The 12,522-nt window shown below is 37.1% G+C and overlaps 1 protein-coding gene across 2 annotated transcripts; it reads left to right on the top strand.

Annotated features, from left to right (window-relative positions):
• Positions 1–253: 253 nt before the first annotated feature.
• On the top strand, positions 254–2,517 carry LOC129776229 (probable isocitrate dehydrogenase [NAD] subunit alpha, mitochondrial). Of its 2 annotated transcripts, XM_055781749.1 has the most exons (6): positions 441–512; positions 590–715; positions 925–1,089; positions 1,145–1,323; positions 1,383–1,734; positions 1,806–2,517. In XM_055781749.1, the coding sequence occupies exons 1-6, from the start codon at positions 456–458 to the stop codon at positions 2,145–2,147; spliced, it is 1,221 nt and encodes a 406-aa protein (XP_055637724.1). In that variant the 5' UTR covers positions 441–455; the 3' UTR covers positions 2,148–2,517. The 2 variants fall into 2 exon arrangements, with proteins under 2 accessions (XP_055637725.1, XP_055637724.1); XM_055781750.1 differs by lacking the exons at positions 441–512; positions 590–715 and adding an exon at positions 254–362.
• The last annotated feature ends 10,005 nt before the right edge of the window (positions 2,518–12,522 follow it).

Below are 12,522 nucleotides of genomic sequence, written 5' to 3' on the forward strand. Positions count from 1 at the left end.
ATTTATGAGAACTTACATTAAACAAAACAGTTTTTCCATAGCTTTACGCTGAATATCTTTTTTCATTATTAATTTACTCCTATTTCATTTTAAGCGGCGAAAGTTTACGAATAATCATACTTTAGCAACAGAAATTTTCATTACACTTTTTATTTTGCATCATTCACCAACCAGTGTTATAACATTCCTTCCCCTTACTTCGACGAAGAACAAAAAAAATTGTACTGGGTAGAAAATAGTTTATTTGAGTGAAATCTACTTCGTGTACAGTTGAAACTTCAAAAATTTTCATTCAATTCGATCGCGTTTGTTTGTGACGAAAACCTGCGTGAAGAATGGCAGCTCGTTTCATTAGTAAAATTGTAAGAAAATAACATGTTTGCAATGACGATATTATTTCAACCTTTTTTGAAAATTTGTTATACGTAAAGTGTGATGTCGGCTGTTTTATTGTTATGTTCCAAAACGAGTTATCAGTTCTGTGCCGATTATTTAACATTGTGTGTTTAGCGGTCAATAATAATATTTTGTGAATTACAAATGTTATGGCTTATAGTCGCATTGGACTTGTTATTTGTTCTTATTTCAGTTGGGAGCGGATTTTGAAAAATTTATCGATAATTTTTCGCGAAAAGTGAAGGACAATTGGGTCAAGATTTACATAACCTCGTCTTCTGTTCAGTCAGAACAAAATAATTCAGGGCTAATAGTCCAAGTAAATAAACGTTTATTGACTTGCTCAATATTTTTCGTGAATAATAAACGAATCTCGTCGTCACATAGAATTTGTGTAGTAAAAACATTCTCTCAAGCAGATTGAACAGTGATACTACGAACTTACGTTACGTAATTCTGTTGTGACTACGAATGAGAATATTGCATTTCCGTTTTAATTTTTGTTCATGTACTTTTATATAATTCTAGACTTCCACTCCCTTTGGGGCTCGCGGTTATGCTTCTGGCGCAAAGAAGGTAACGCTTATTCCCGGTGACGGAATTGGCCCTGAAATTTCAGCTGCCGTTCAGAGAATTTTCGAAGCCGCACATGTACCAATTGAATGGGAGTCCGTCGATGTCACTCCAGTTAGGGTGAGTAAATCATCCTTATAGCTTGGAAACAGTGATTGCATTGCGAGTCTTCCAGAATCCCGATGGAAAGTTTGGCATACCCCAAAGTGCGATCGATTCGGTGAATCGCAACAAAGTTGGTCTGAAGGGACCATTGATGACTCCGGTTGGCAAAGGACATCGTTCTCTTAATTTGGCCCTCCGAAAGGAACTTAATCTCTATGCCAATGTTCGTCCGTGTAGAAGTTTGGAAGGGTATGATTGTTTTAAATTCATCTTGCCATCAATATTTTATGTGTTTTCGTTTCATTTAGCTATAAAACACTGTATGACAATGTGGATGTTATCACAATTCGTGAAAACACTGAGGGTGAGTACTCTGGTATTGAACACGAAATCGTCGACGGTGTTGTGCAGAGTATCAAATTGATCACCGAGGAAGCATCGTCTCGCGTGGCAGAGTATGCATTCAAATATGCTAAAGATAACAATCGCAAAAAGGTGACCGTTGTGCACAAGGCCAACATTATGCGTATGTCAGATGGCCTGTTTCTTCGATGCTGTCGCGAAATGTCCAAAAAATATCCAGAAATAAAGTTCGAAGAAAAATATCTCGATACAGTGTGCCTAAACATGGTACAAGACCCAAGCAAATTCGATGTTCTAGTAAGTATTTTACATAGTTTTCTGTTTTTCTATTTAATTTTTTAACAAACAATCACCATGCGATGTTTCAGGTCATGCCCAATCTGTATGGTGACATCATGTCCGATATGTGTGCTGGACTTGTCGGTGGACTCGGCCTAACCCCTTCAGGTAACATGGGTCTTAATGGCGCATTGTTCGAATCAGTCCATGGTACCGCTCCAGATATAGCAGGGAAGGATTTAGCTAACCCCACTGCCCTCCTGTTGTCCGCCGTGATGATGTTGAGGCACATGGAGCTTAACCAGCAAGCCGAGAAGATCCAGAACGCTTGCTTCGAAACCATCAAAGAAGCCAAATATCTAACCGGTGATTTGGGCGGCAAAGCCAAATGCTCCGAGTACACCAATGCCATCTGTGAGAAAATCAAATAAATAACTATGTTTAGTTCAGAGTGAAGAAAACGGTTTAGATCAGTTTCAAATCTGTTCTGCTTTTGGATGCTAGTCACAACTAGTTTCAGAACTATCTAAACTTGTCTGATCAGTAATAGCGCAATTGTACTTCAAACATCAACTTGAGCAGACAGTATTACTAACCAAATCGTTCGGCAAGAAATAAAGTTTTCCTAGATCAGACAATAAGCCTCCCACATTACCCACTTTCACAAAAATAAGCAAAACTTGCTTAAAAACTGAAGATCAGACTTTTTTTTACCATAAGAACATGTTATTGAAAATCTAATGCCGAAAATAAGTTATTGGAGAAGAAACGAAATAATACCACGCAGCATAATGCCATACACGTTTTTGTTTCATTCTAAGATATATGATGACAGGGAGATGAGATTTTTTATAAATAATTTGATGCTTATTCGAAACATGCATAAAATCGTCTTTTATTTATATCATAGCGTAAAACCTTTGTTCCTATCGTCGTTTTTAATGTACATTTGTGATTTGAGTGATTGCTTGCCGTCGCATGGGGCTAATTTGATACACTGTGCTTTTTATTATACATTTTTGCTTTGCAATGATTACTAACAGAAATACCATACAATCAGCCCTATTCTGTATTCAGACGAACTTCCATTTCATTCAAGTTATAATTTCGCATTCCCTATTCCGAACGTTTTACCCATTTAATATTCAAAGAGAAACAAAGATAGAACGAAATGCAAAAACAACTCGAACGAAATACAGGATGGAATTTTATCAAGTCGTTCAACATATTTCGAATCGATCGAAATACAGAATACGGCTGAATATCTGCGATTTGTTTATAAAATAATGATCTCGTCATCATTTTGCATATGACGCTTTTGATTAATAAATCGCGAAAAGTTGATAAAAAATGTTTTAAAAAACTGTTCTATGGGCCCTATTATAGAAATCGAGACGATAAGAATTTTGCTCGTTAGCTCTATTTTACTATTAGGGGCTGTCCACATACCTCGTGGACAACTTTGGGGGTGGTAGGGGTTACCAAAATGTCCACACTTGTCCACGGTGAGGGCGTATGGATAATGTCCACGTGGACATGTTAAATACATAATTCGTAAAAAAAATCACATCTATATTTAACAATTAATAAAATTAATTCTGCATTACCGAGAAATTTATCGATATTTATCAAGGTTGAGCTGTCTGATAGTGCTTCCCTTTCGAAAATCCATATTGTTTTCATATCGTTGAACTTCTTTGTTAAAATGTGTATTCTGATAGTAACGTACATCATCCAAGAGCGACCGATTTATTTTCATTAGTTTAAGAGAATAACGACGAAATGACAGGATGAAGACACCGTAAAAGCATGTTAGAATGTTGTAATATTTAAAATACAAGATATTGTTTTCCTAAATGGGGTTTTCGGTTCAACTTCCGCTCTTGATGAAAAAACCGTTTCGCTTTCAAGGCTTCGCGAAAATGGAATACAAACAACAAATTATTTTATGGATACACGCAATATATCTTTCGAGAAGTGTTGCTAGCAGTGATGCTCTACTTCGTTTTGGAATACGCTTCTATCGCGTTGCTCAGAAAGTTCATGTCGTCACTAATGATCAGGGCTCGACAATTTCGAAACTAAAAGATGAAAATGATTTTTTACTTCATCCTTTCTCTTCAGCCAATTTCAATTTCGATTGTGTGTAATCACTACGCATACTGAAACATCGATGCTTTTTTTCGTTTTCGTTTTGCTGTCATTTCCTTTGAAGCAGGCACTTTTAGACGACGATTGAAACTGCCCTTTTTATTATCATTTGAGTGGGCTATGTGTCACTTTCAGTTTCGCATGTAAAAGGATGATCATTGCTTGCAATTGAAGGTATCATTCGATTTCATTTCTCAAAATTAGATTTTAGATTAGTGGAATTAAAAGGGGCATATGAAGGTATATTAGTCTCACAACCAGATCTGATAAATAATTACGCCTGCTGGCATACTGCATATTCTATCATATAGTCATTTTCATTACTTTTAGTGAGTACGATTCGAGCTCCAATGAAATTTTCATTCGAAATAAGACCTTTCATTTTCATTTGACGATTTGATAATTTCGCTTCAGTATAATGGATGAAGGAAATGAACGAGAAATGAAACGAGACTGTACGAAGCTGAAGTGATATTCTCTTGATTGAACGTGACGAGAGAATAGCACTATTATGAAATTGTAACGCCCTGCTAATGATAATCAAATCGAGACGCTAATCAAGAATAATCCTCAGGACACGACACATGAATTAGCAGCTTCATTACAAATACAGTAGAACCCCGATTATCCGTGGAAGTCTATCAAGGTCACCGCGAATAACGAAAATCACGGATAACGCGTTAATGGACTAAAAATTAGGTGCAAACACGAAATAAAAATATTTCAGCAGAAAACATTCAATGGATCGTATTTCCGTCATCTTGTATTTCCAAACTCACAGTTTTGAAGCTAATCGTGACCGGTGATGCAAAATCTAAGCATTCATAACAATATTGAGTGAAACAAAATCTTTGAGCTAACCTGTTAGCTATCCTCGAAGCCTGTCTCCACCAGGAGAAAGTCTTTCTTTGTTCCAGATATTGCATCTTCAGATTATCATTTGTTCGGGGCGGTGGAAAAGATAAATAAAGGACAAGAATTTCGATTCATTGGATATCATATAAAGCACGTTGCGCAGTCTTTTGACGAAAAAAACAACAAAGAAGTTCTGCGATGATGGAATTTTCAAGTTGCGTGAAGGATGACGAAATATAGTTATGGGCTGAGTTACCACTCAGTCAGCACATAGCAACACCAAGCACCAAGCAGCGCACCATGCCACCCAGTCAATACGCACGATCAGCACAATGCAGCACCACGCTACCCAGCCGCCACGTGATTGCACGATCAGCAATCACAACCAATAAATAGGACCGCAATCGAGTGAATCCCTCTCTTGTGTTTTTAGCAGTTTAGTAGTTAAGTTCAGTTCCGTATTAATTGTATGTAATAAATTTAATGTGTTGAATAAATCCCTTTGTTAAAACGTACTCACCGTGAGTTAGTACTTAATTATATTTCATAAGATATAGCGCGGACTCGATTATATACAGTCCAGGATTTTTTTTTAATATAAAAGAAGAATTTAATTTTTGATTCAGTCGGAAAACACCTTTCTGACTTTAAATTTATTCAGAACCTCTCAGGATTTGATGAAAAAAATCCTTCTACGCATATGTTCGAATTCCAACAATGACAGAGTTATAGAATTTTTTTTGTTTCGGACTCTGTTGCCTCGAACTAGCTCTACATTCAAAAGTACACTACGGAAGACGATTCTGTGGCTTCTATTTGAAATGTGAGAAAATTTAGTACGGGATATAATTGTGAAACATCAAAATTAGTGGATTAAATCCATTTGGAAGTAAAAACTTGAGTGTTAGGAATTTTTAATGTGTTTTTATTAGTTTTATCCTAAAAATTCATAATAAACTTGATCGTTTCTATCAATCAAATTAAAGCTCCCTATTCGCTCTATAATTTGTTCTTTGACACCCAACTTCTATCTTTCTTAATTTCGCTGGTGAAAATTCAAGCAAAATTTTTTTCACTTTAACGTTGAAAGGTTACATTTTTTCTTGAAATAAGTCATATTGCAAATGTAAAAAAAATATTTCAAACTGTATATAATCGAGTCCAAAATTGTATATAATCGAATCACATATAATCGAGTCTGTATATAATCGAGTCGATGATTTCGACTAACTCAATTCCACTAACGAAGCCCTTGATTTCATTGTTTGAGTTTCTCCAAAACAGCAGCTCAGCCATTTTACGTCAGTTTATGCTACAAAATGTCCGAGTTAAGAATTGTCCACGTTGTCAACATGGGGAGGGGTATAGGAAATGTTCGTCCACTTAGAGGGAGGGGGTGTCTAAAATAGTGCTTTTTCTGTCTACGTGGTATGTGGACAGTCCCTTATAGATATCGAACAAGTCAATACCATCAACCGAGTGATAGCTATCGAGGAAAGTGTCCGAGCTTCTCGAGTTGTTTGAATCGCTTTTGCATATCTTCAAAAAATTATTTTGTTTCGGTTTGCGTCCCTGATATTTTCCTTTTGGAAACATTTCAGAAACGCTTAAATATATGCGATTTGCAACACATGTTCGTTTGTTTTGATCAATATTAAAAATTTTGTTTTACGGTGCTGCCAGAATAGTCCATACAAGTAGTGATCCCCGATTTTTGAAATTAATCGTTCATCGAATACTTTTCAGCAGTTTGTTATTCGATACGATTAATTCAAGGAGCTGGAATTGACAGGTGGTTCGTTTTCGACAGTATGACGATAAGGCATGGAAGATGCGAGAGGGGATAAAAAGTGACAGCGACTATTTTTGTTTATAAACAAAGCAGGTCTAATTTGTATGCTACATAGCGGTCCACACCAACATATACATACGCTGGGCCGGTTTCAATCGAACTAGCTGTTGTGTCTCACAACCCGTACGATCAGGTGAGTCTCCAGCTAAAGCAGCAGTCGCCGGGAAATGATATGCATGGATATCCACAGCGTATCGCTATCACTCAATCCTAATAGGTCGCCAACGACTAATTCCACCAAAGCGAATGGAACTTAGAGCAGTACGGCACAAGCCCGCCGGTAGTGACCCTTTCATATACCCACTAGCAAAGCTCCCACAATCGCTGAATTGCCAATCCCAGCAGCAACAGCAACAACCCTCACGTTCCGTAAAACAGCAATGCAGACAACAACTTGTAGCAGTCACAGAAACACAACAATGATGCCAACAGCGTAAACAAAACCAACGTTTATGCGCAGCAAACACATAGCGGTATGCACTCATCATTGCATGCCATTTGTTATCCTCTTTCTCGGAAAACTCTAGCCGTTCGTTTGGTCGCTGTCAATTCGAACTCAAGTAATGGCTGAACAGCAGTTCTGACATAACGTTCCACCTTATTATACCGCCTTGGATTAATTGCCCCAAACAATTGATTAATAGATTAATCGTTACACTGAGAGGAATAATTAGTAAAACTAATATTTCTCATTTGCTAGAGAGCCATCTGGAATCGAAAAAGTGTTCGTTCCGCCTGAATATCAATTATTATCTTTTACACTCCCCTAACTCGTAAACGAAGCGTTGATGGCGTTAAGCTTCGTTTACGAGTTTAGGGGAGCGTAAAAATAAAGGATTGATTTTCAGGATGAAACTGCAGCAGCCGTACGTTGTTTTTCTCTGGGTTTGGATCGATTAATCGACGTAAATTGTTCGTTCGCTTCGATTATTGGTTGCGCAGTATTCGTTCGATCAATAATCGATTTCTCTTGGAAGTATTCGATTAATCGAACGATTATCAGGGATCACTACCTACAAGATAAGTGTTCAATCCAGCATCATTTATATTAATTATGTTATAATTTACAATGCAGAGCTTACTTTCAGCGCATATTTCAGTGGTTAAAAATGAGGGGACAGAAGAAAAAACAAATTACTATCAGTTTGAACGGCACGTTGAGCCAATAAAAGCGAATGTAGACATTGCTCAAGGCTTTTGTGGAGTCAGTTCAAATAGTACTGTGTATGAAAATCTGATTGAACCTTGTGCACACATGATAGTCCTAAGCTCTAACCACTCGTTATTTCATGCTAGAATGAATAAAAAGATTACATACAAAATATTGTTTTGCTAAAAAAAAGTGAAATTCATACGTGACTGTCGTTTTTATTACACACTAGCTGACCCGGCAAACTTCGTTCCGCCCAAAATGAATTTTTTTGTTATCAATATCTTCAAACATTCAAGTTTTCTTGCTCAGCGAACGGTCATGGGTCCAATTGATCTTCCAACTGACCCTTTACAATTTCCTTTTACTATAAATTTCCTAGTACTTCTATCAAAACTCGTCGTTGCAATATCAAATTATTTTCAGACACAATTCTCGTTCAAGATTTCTCAATCACTTGCAAATAGCATCTTTCTCCCTTACATAGAATACAGAAAATGTAATAAATTTTTTATGGCAACCCCCCAACTTTAGAGAGGGGAGCTAGTGTCGACCCACCATAGAAACATTTATTGTCCCTCAAAACCATCACATGCCAAATTTGGTTCCATTTGCTTGATTAGTTCTCGAGTTATGCATACCCGAACCCCCTCCCCATTTCAGAGTGTCGAAATACCATAGAAACGTATCGTGATCTCTAAAACCTCGACATGACAAATTTCATTCCATTTGCTTGATTAGTTTTCAAGTTATGCTTGTCTGTCTGTCTCGAATTAAAGAGACTTTAAACTCTGAGAGTTCATTCGTCTCTACAAGTTATGCAGAAATTTGTGTTTCATTTGTATGACAGCCCCCACTTAGAGAGGGAGGAGGAGTGCCGTACCACAATAAAAACATTTCTTGTCCCCTAAAACCTCTCCATGCCAAATTTGGTTCCGTTTGCTTGCTTAGCTCTTGAGTTGTGCAGAAATTTGTGTTTCATTTGTACGACAGCCCTCCTTAGAGAGGGAGGAGGAGTGTCGTACCACAATAAAAACATTTCTTTCCTCCTAAAACCTTAACATGCCAAATTTGGTTCCGTTTGTTTGCTTATTTCTTGAGTTATGCAGAAATTTGGGTTTTTTAAAAAGAGGGTGAGGAGTGTCGAACCACCATAAAAACATTTCCCACCCTCTATATCCACCTCATGACAAATTTGATTCATTTACTTAATTAGTTCTTGAGTTATGCAGAAATTTGTGTTTCCTTCATATGGCAGGAGTGTCGAATCACCATAAAAACAATTCTCAAACATTTCTTTCTCCTTTAGAGATTCCATGTCAAACCTATATAATGGTTCTCAGATTTTCGTGAGAAGTGGTAGTTTTGTTCTTTATAGCAAAACATTAGACCCGTTTTTTTGTATTTTCAGTAGGGTGACCACATCCATTTTAGGGTTGTCCGAAAAATCAACTTTTTCCTCTTTTTTCCAAAAATGATTTTTTTCAAAAAATCATAACTTTTGAACTACACATGATCTACATATCAAATTGAATCCTGGTCTTTTCTGAAAAAAACACTACACCTGCAGAAAATTTGAATTCTGTTCTCGTTATAATTGATTGTATTCGTTTTTTATTGTTTTCATAGTCTCGGGACCAAGTGCGCAATTTTTTTATATTTTTCATGCTTAGGATTTTTCACATAACGTATGTCGAAACCAGAGAGGCGTTTTTTTCGTTTTTGAGTTATGATTTTTCAAAGTTAACCGATGGTCCAAAAAAATCATTTTTGATTTGGCATGGAACGGCTGTATACTAGGGTGTCGAGTTTAGAAGGGTGGCACATTTTCATTAGGAAAAGAATGGGATGTAAGGAGATTGTAACAATGTTCGCACGCATACTCACATTCTCATTCACACTTTTTATTGGCACACTAAACCATACTTTTCGTTTCGTATTCCAAAGTCCCAGAGTGCCGATTTTTGACAAAAAAAAATTTTCGAGATGACATTAGATCTCGACGTTTCATGCAATTTTAAGACAATTGGCATAAACAAAATTTTTGAAAACCCCGATTTCCTTTCCTCCCCCTTAAGTGATTTTTCGGTTTTCAAAAAACTCAAACTTTGACCGCTTTGCGCCACTTTCCCTTAAGTCCGATTGAGCTGAGGGTATTTTTTCGAGGTGGTGAACATTTTGTATAGGGTAACTTTTTGAAATTTTAGGGTCGATTTTTCGCATACATTCATTGACACCCTACTGTATACCTATATAGTGGAAACCCGATTATCTGCGGAATAATCTGGCAAGATCATAGTTGATAACAAAAATCGCGGATAACGCAATAATGTACTGAAAATGAGTTGCAGACGCGAAAAACACAGATATTCCAGAATGAAACAATATTTTAACGATATAGAAACCATTAGACTATCCATATGTAAGATCGTGTAAGTTCTGTTTTCAGGAGTTGCGGGCAATCAATGCGATTGGTTATGGGACCAGCAACAAACAATGACCTCGCTAGATTTCGTCTGATATGTAGAGAGTCCAGATGGATCTCGTAGCTTGAGAGCCGAAACGGACCACGTGAAGGCAACAGTCGGAGAGCGTATCTAACAAACCGTCGTAGAACAAATTCAATTCGCGTCGCCCCGTTCTAAAAGCAAAGATTCCACATGACGCTTCCATACTCCATGGTGAGTCGAACCAGAGCGCAATACGGCTTTTAGAGACAGTAGACATCGAGCCTTTTGGAGACTCTAAAAATGAAACCAAAATTTCTTGATGTATTTTCAACGATGTGTGAAACGTGCTGCTTAAATCTCAATTTGGAATCCAAAATCACTCCAAGATCTTCAATATCCGTTCTCCGTTCAATTGTGACATCAGATAGGGCATAATTGTGCATTATTAGCTCCTTGCTACCGAAGATAACCGTCGTACATTTGGAAGGGTTGACTGATCACGAATGTCACTTCACGGTGAAAACGAAGTGATTGTGTACCCCGTTATTACGGCTGCCACCGTGTGTGCAAAATCCGAAAGAGTTCATCCGTCGTGACAACTTTGATGAACTCTGTGTTATTTTGAATACCACGATACTGTCATGTCACGGAGAAAAACAAGAATATTTGTCACTTGTGTCGTGCACTCGTGGCCGAGTGGTTAGCGTCTCACAGTATCATGCCGGATGTTCGGGTTCGATTCCCGTTCTGGCCGGGGTATTTTTCGTCAGAGAAGTTTCCTTCGACTTGCACTGTGGTCACGCGTATTCTAGAGCTTGCCACTCGGATTACATTCAAGGCGTGTTATTTGGCTTAAGAAATCTCAACTAAGTATGATTGAATGACGCTAGTTAATGCATACGTTGAGACGGCAAAAGTTCCACAGGGAACGTTAACGCCATTCAAGAAGAAGAAGAAGTTTTATATGGTGTAAGTTTAATTCCGGGTTTATTTAGTTTTTTTGCTAACATATTTGAATCTTGTCTTATTTTTTAGGAAATAAAAGATAAACAAACAGCAATTTACCCACCTGGTGGCACTTTTAGAACAAAATCCTGACGCATCCAGAGGACGTAAATTTGTTAATTTGGATTCGATAAACGCACTATGGGATGTAATTAAGGACTGAAAATGTAGCTCCCGTAGGCCCTTTGAAACATGACGAATAGTCTACTTGCGACTGTCCTGAATGAATAGGATTTTTTCGTTTCTATTTTTACGATTAGACTAATAGAGAGTTTGTTTATTTGTTCATTTTTGTTTGTTATCAACAGGCCTGAACCAAATTGCCCTAATGATATTCTTAAATCTAACATAGTTTTTAGTTAATATCTAAGAGCGTTAAACAAAAACTTTTTCGATTGTAAACGGGTCAGGTGAAAATCGATTGAAGTAAACGAGCGGTTGAAAGCACGGCACATACTCGATACGGGTTCATTATACCCGTAATTAGTGCGTGAAGAGGGAACACAAATGAAAGTATGAGAGCGTAAATTTCGTATCATTATATTGAAGTTAATTAATTTGGAAAGATCAGAACAGTCGATATTCGAAAGGATCAGGTCTGAGAATAATATCGCCTTAGCGACGTCCCTACGTAGACTTAGTAAGCGTAGTTCAATTAAATTGGAGGATTGAGCGGACCAAAGTACAATATAGAGACTTTAAACAATGTATGTCCCTGAAATATTCTGTAAAACGAAAGATAAAACCTAGGACTCTGGATGCTTTAGTGGTGATGTAAGCTACATGTTCATTAAATGTTAACTTGGAATCGAGAATGACGTCAAGATCTTTGATGGCGGTTAACAATAACATTCCGTATTTTATATGGGTAGACAATAGCAGTACGTTTCCGTGAGAAGGTGATAACTGAGCATTTTGCTGGATTTAAAATCATCCTATTGATGTCACACCATTCGGTAAATATGTTGAGCTGCCTACAAGCGTAACCATGCAAATTTCCAATTAAATTTCCAAAATAATCTGTCCAGATAAAGGATATCATCGGTAAAAAGAGGGCCTTTTACGGATTAAAACATGTTTCTTCCATTTGGAAAACGCTTGCGTCTATTTATGCGGACAATCAATCGTTGCAATAAACATTTGTTCGCATAGCTAGACGTAATCACCAGGTTGCTCTGTCTGTAGCATTAATATTTACATTTCCGATAATAAAGTCTGCTTAATTTAATATTGGAACACAAACAATTGCGTGTAGTTTAGTAATTTATTAACGAATTCATAATTTGTTTTTCATACAAATGTAGCATTTTCTTTACTCTTTCATAAAAAAAATTAAAAAAATT

This window comes from Toxorhynchites rutilus, chromosome 3 (genome assembly GCF_029784135.1).
Source record: "Toxorhynchites rutilus septentrionalis strain SRP chromosome 3, ASM2978413v1, whole genome shotgun sequence".
NCBI classification, from domain to species: domain Eukaryota; kingdom Metazoa; phylum Arthropoda; class Insecta; order Diptera; family Culicidae; genus Toxorhynchites; species Toxorhynchites rutilus.

Coding starts and splice junctions, on each gene's coding strand:
- LOC129776229 (XM_055781749.1), top strand. CDS start 456: ATGTTCCAAAACGAGTTATCAGTTCTGTGCCGATTATTTAACATTGTG. Junction 513..589: donor TTAACATTGTGTGTTTAGCG/GTCAATAATAAT, acceptor TTCTTATTTCAG/TTGGGAGCGGATTTTGAAAA. Junction 716..924: donor ATTCAGGGCTAATAGTCCAA/GTAAATAAACGT, acceptor ATATAATTCTAG/ACTTCCACTCCCTTTGGGGC.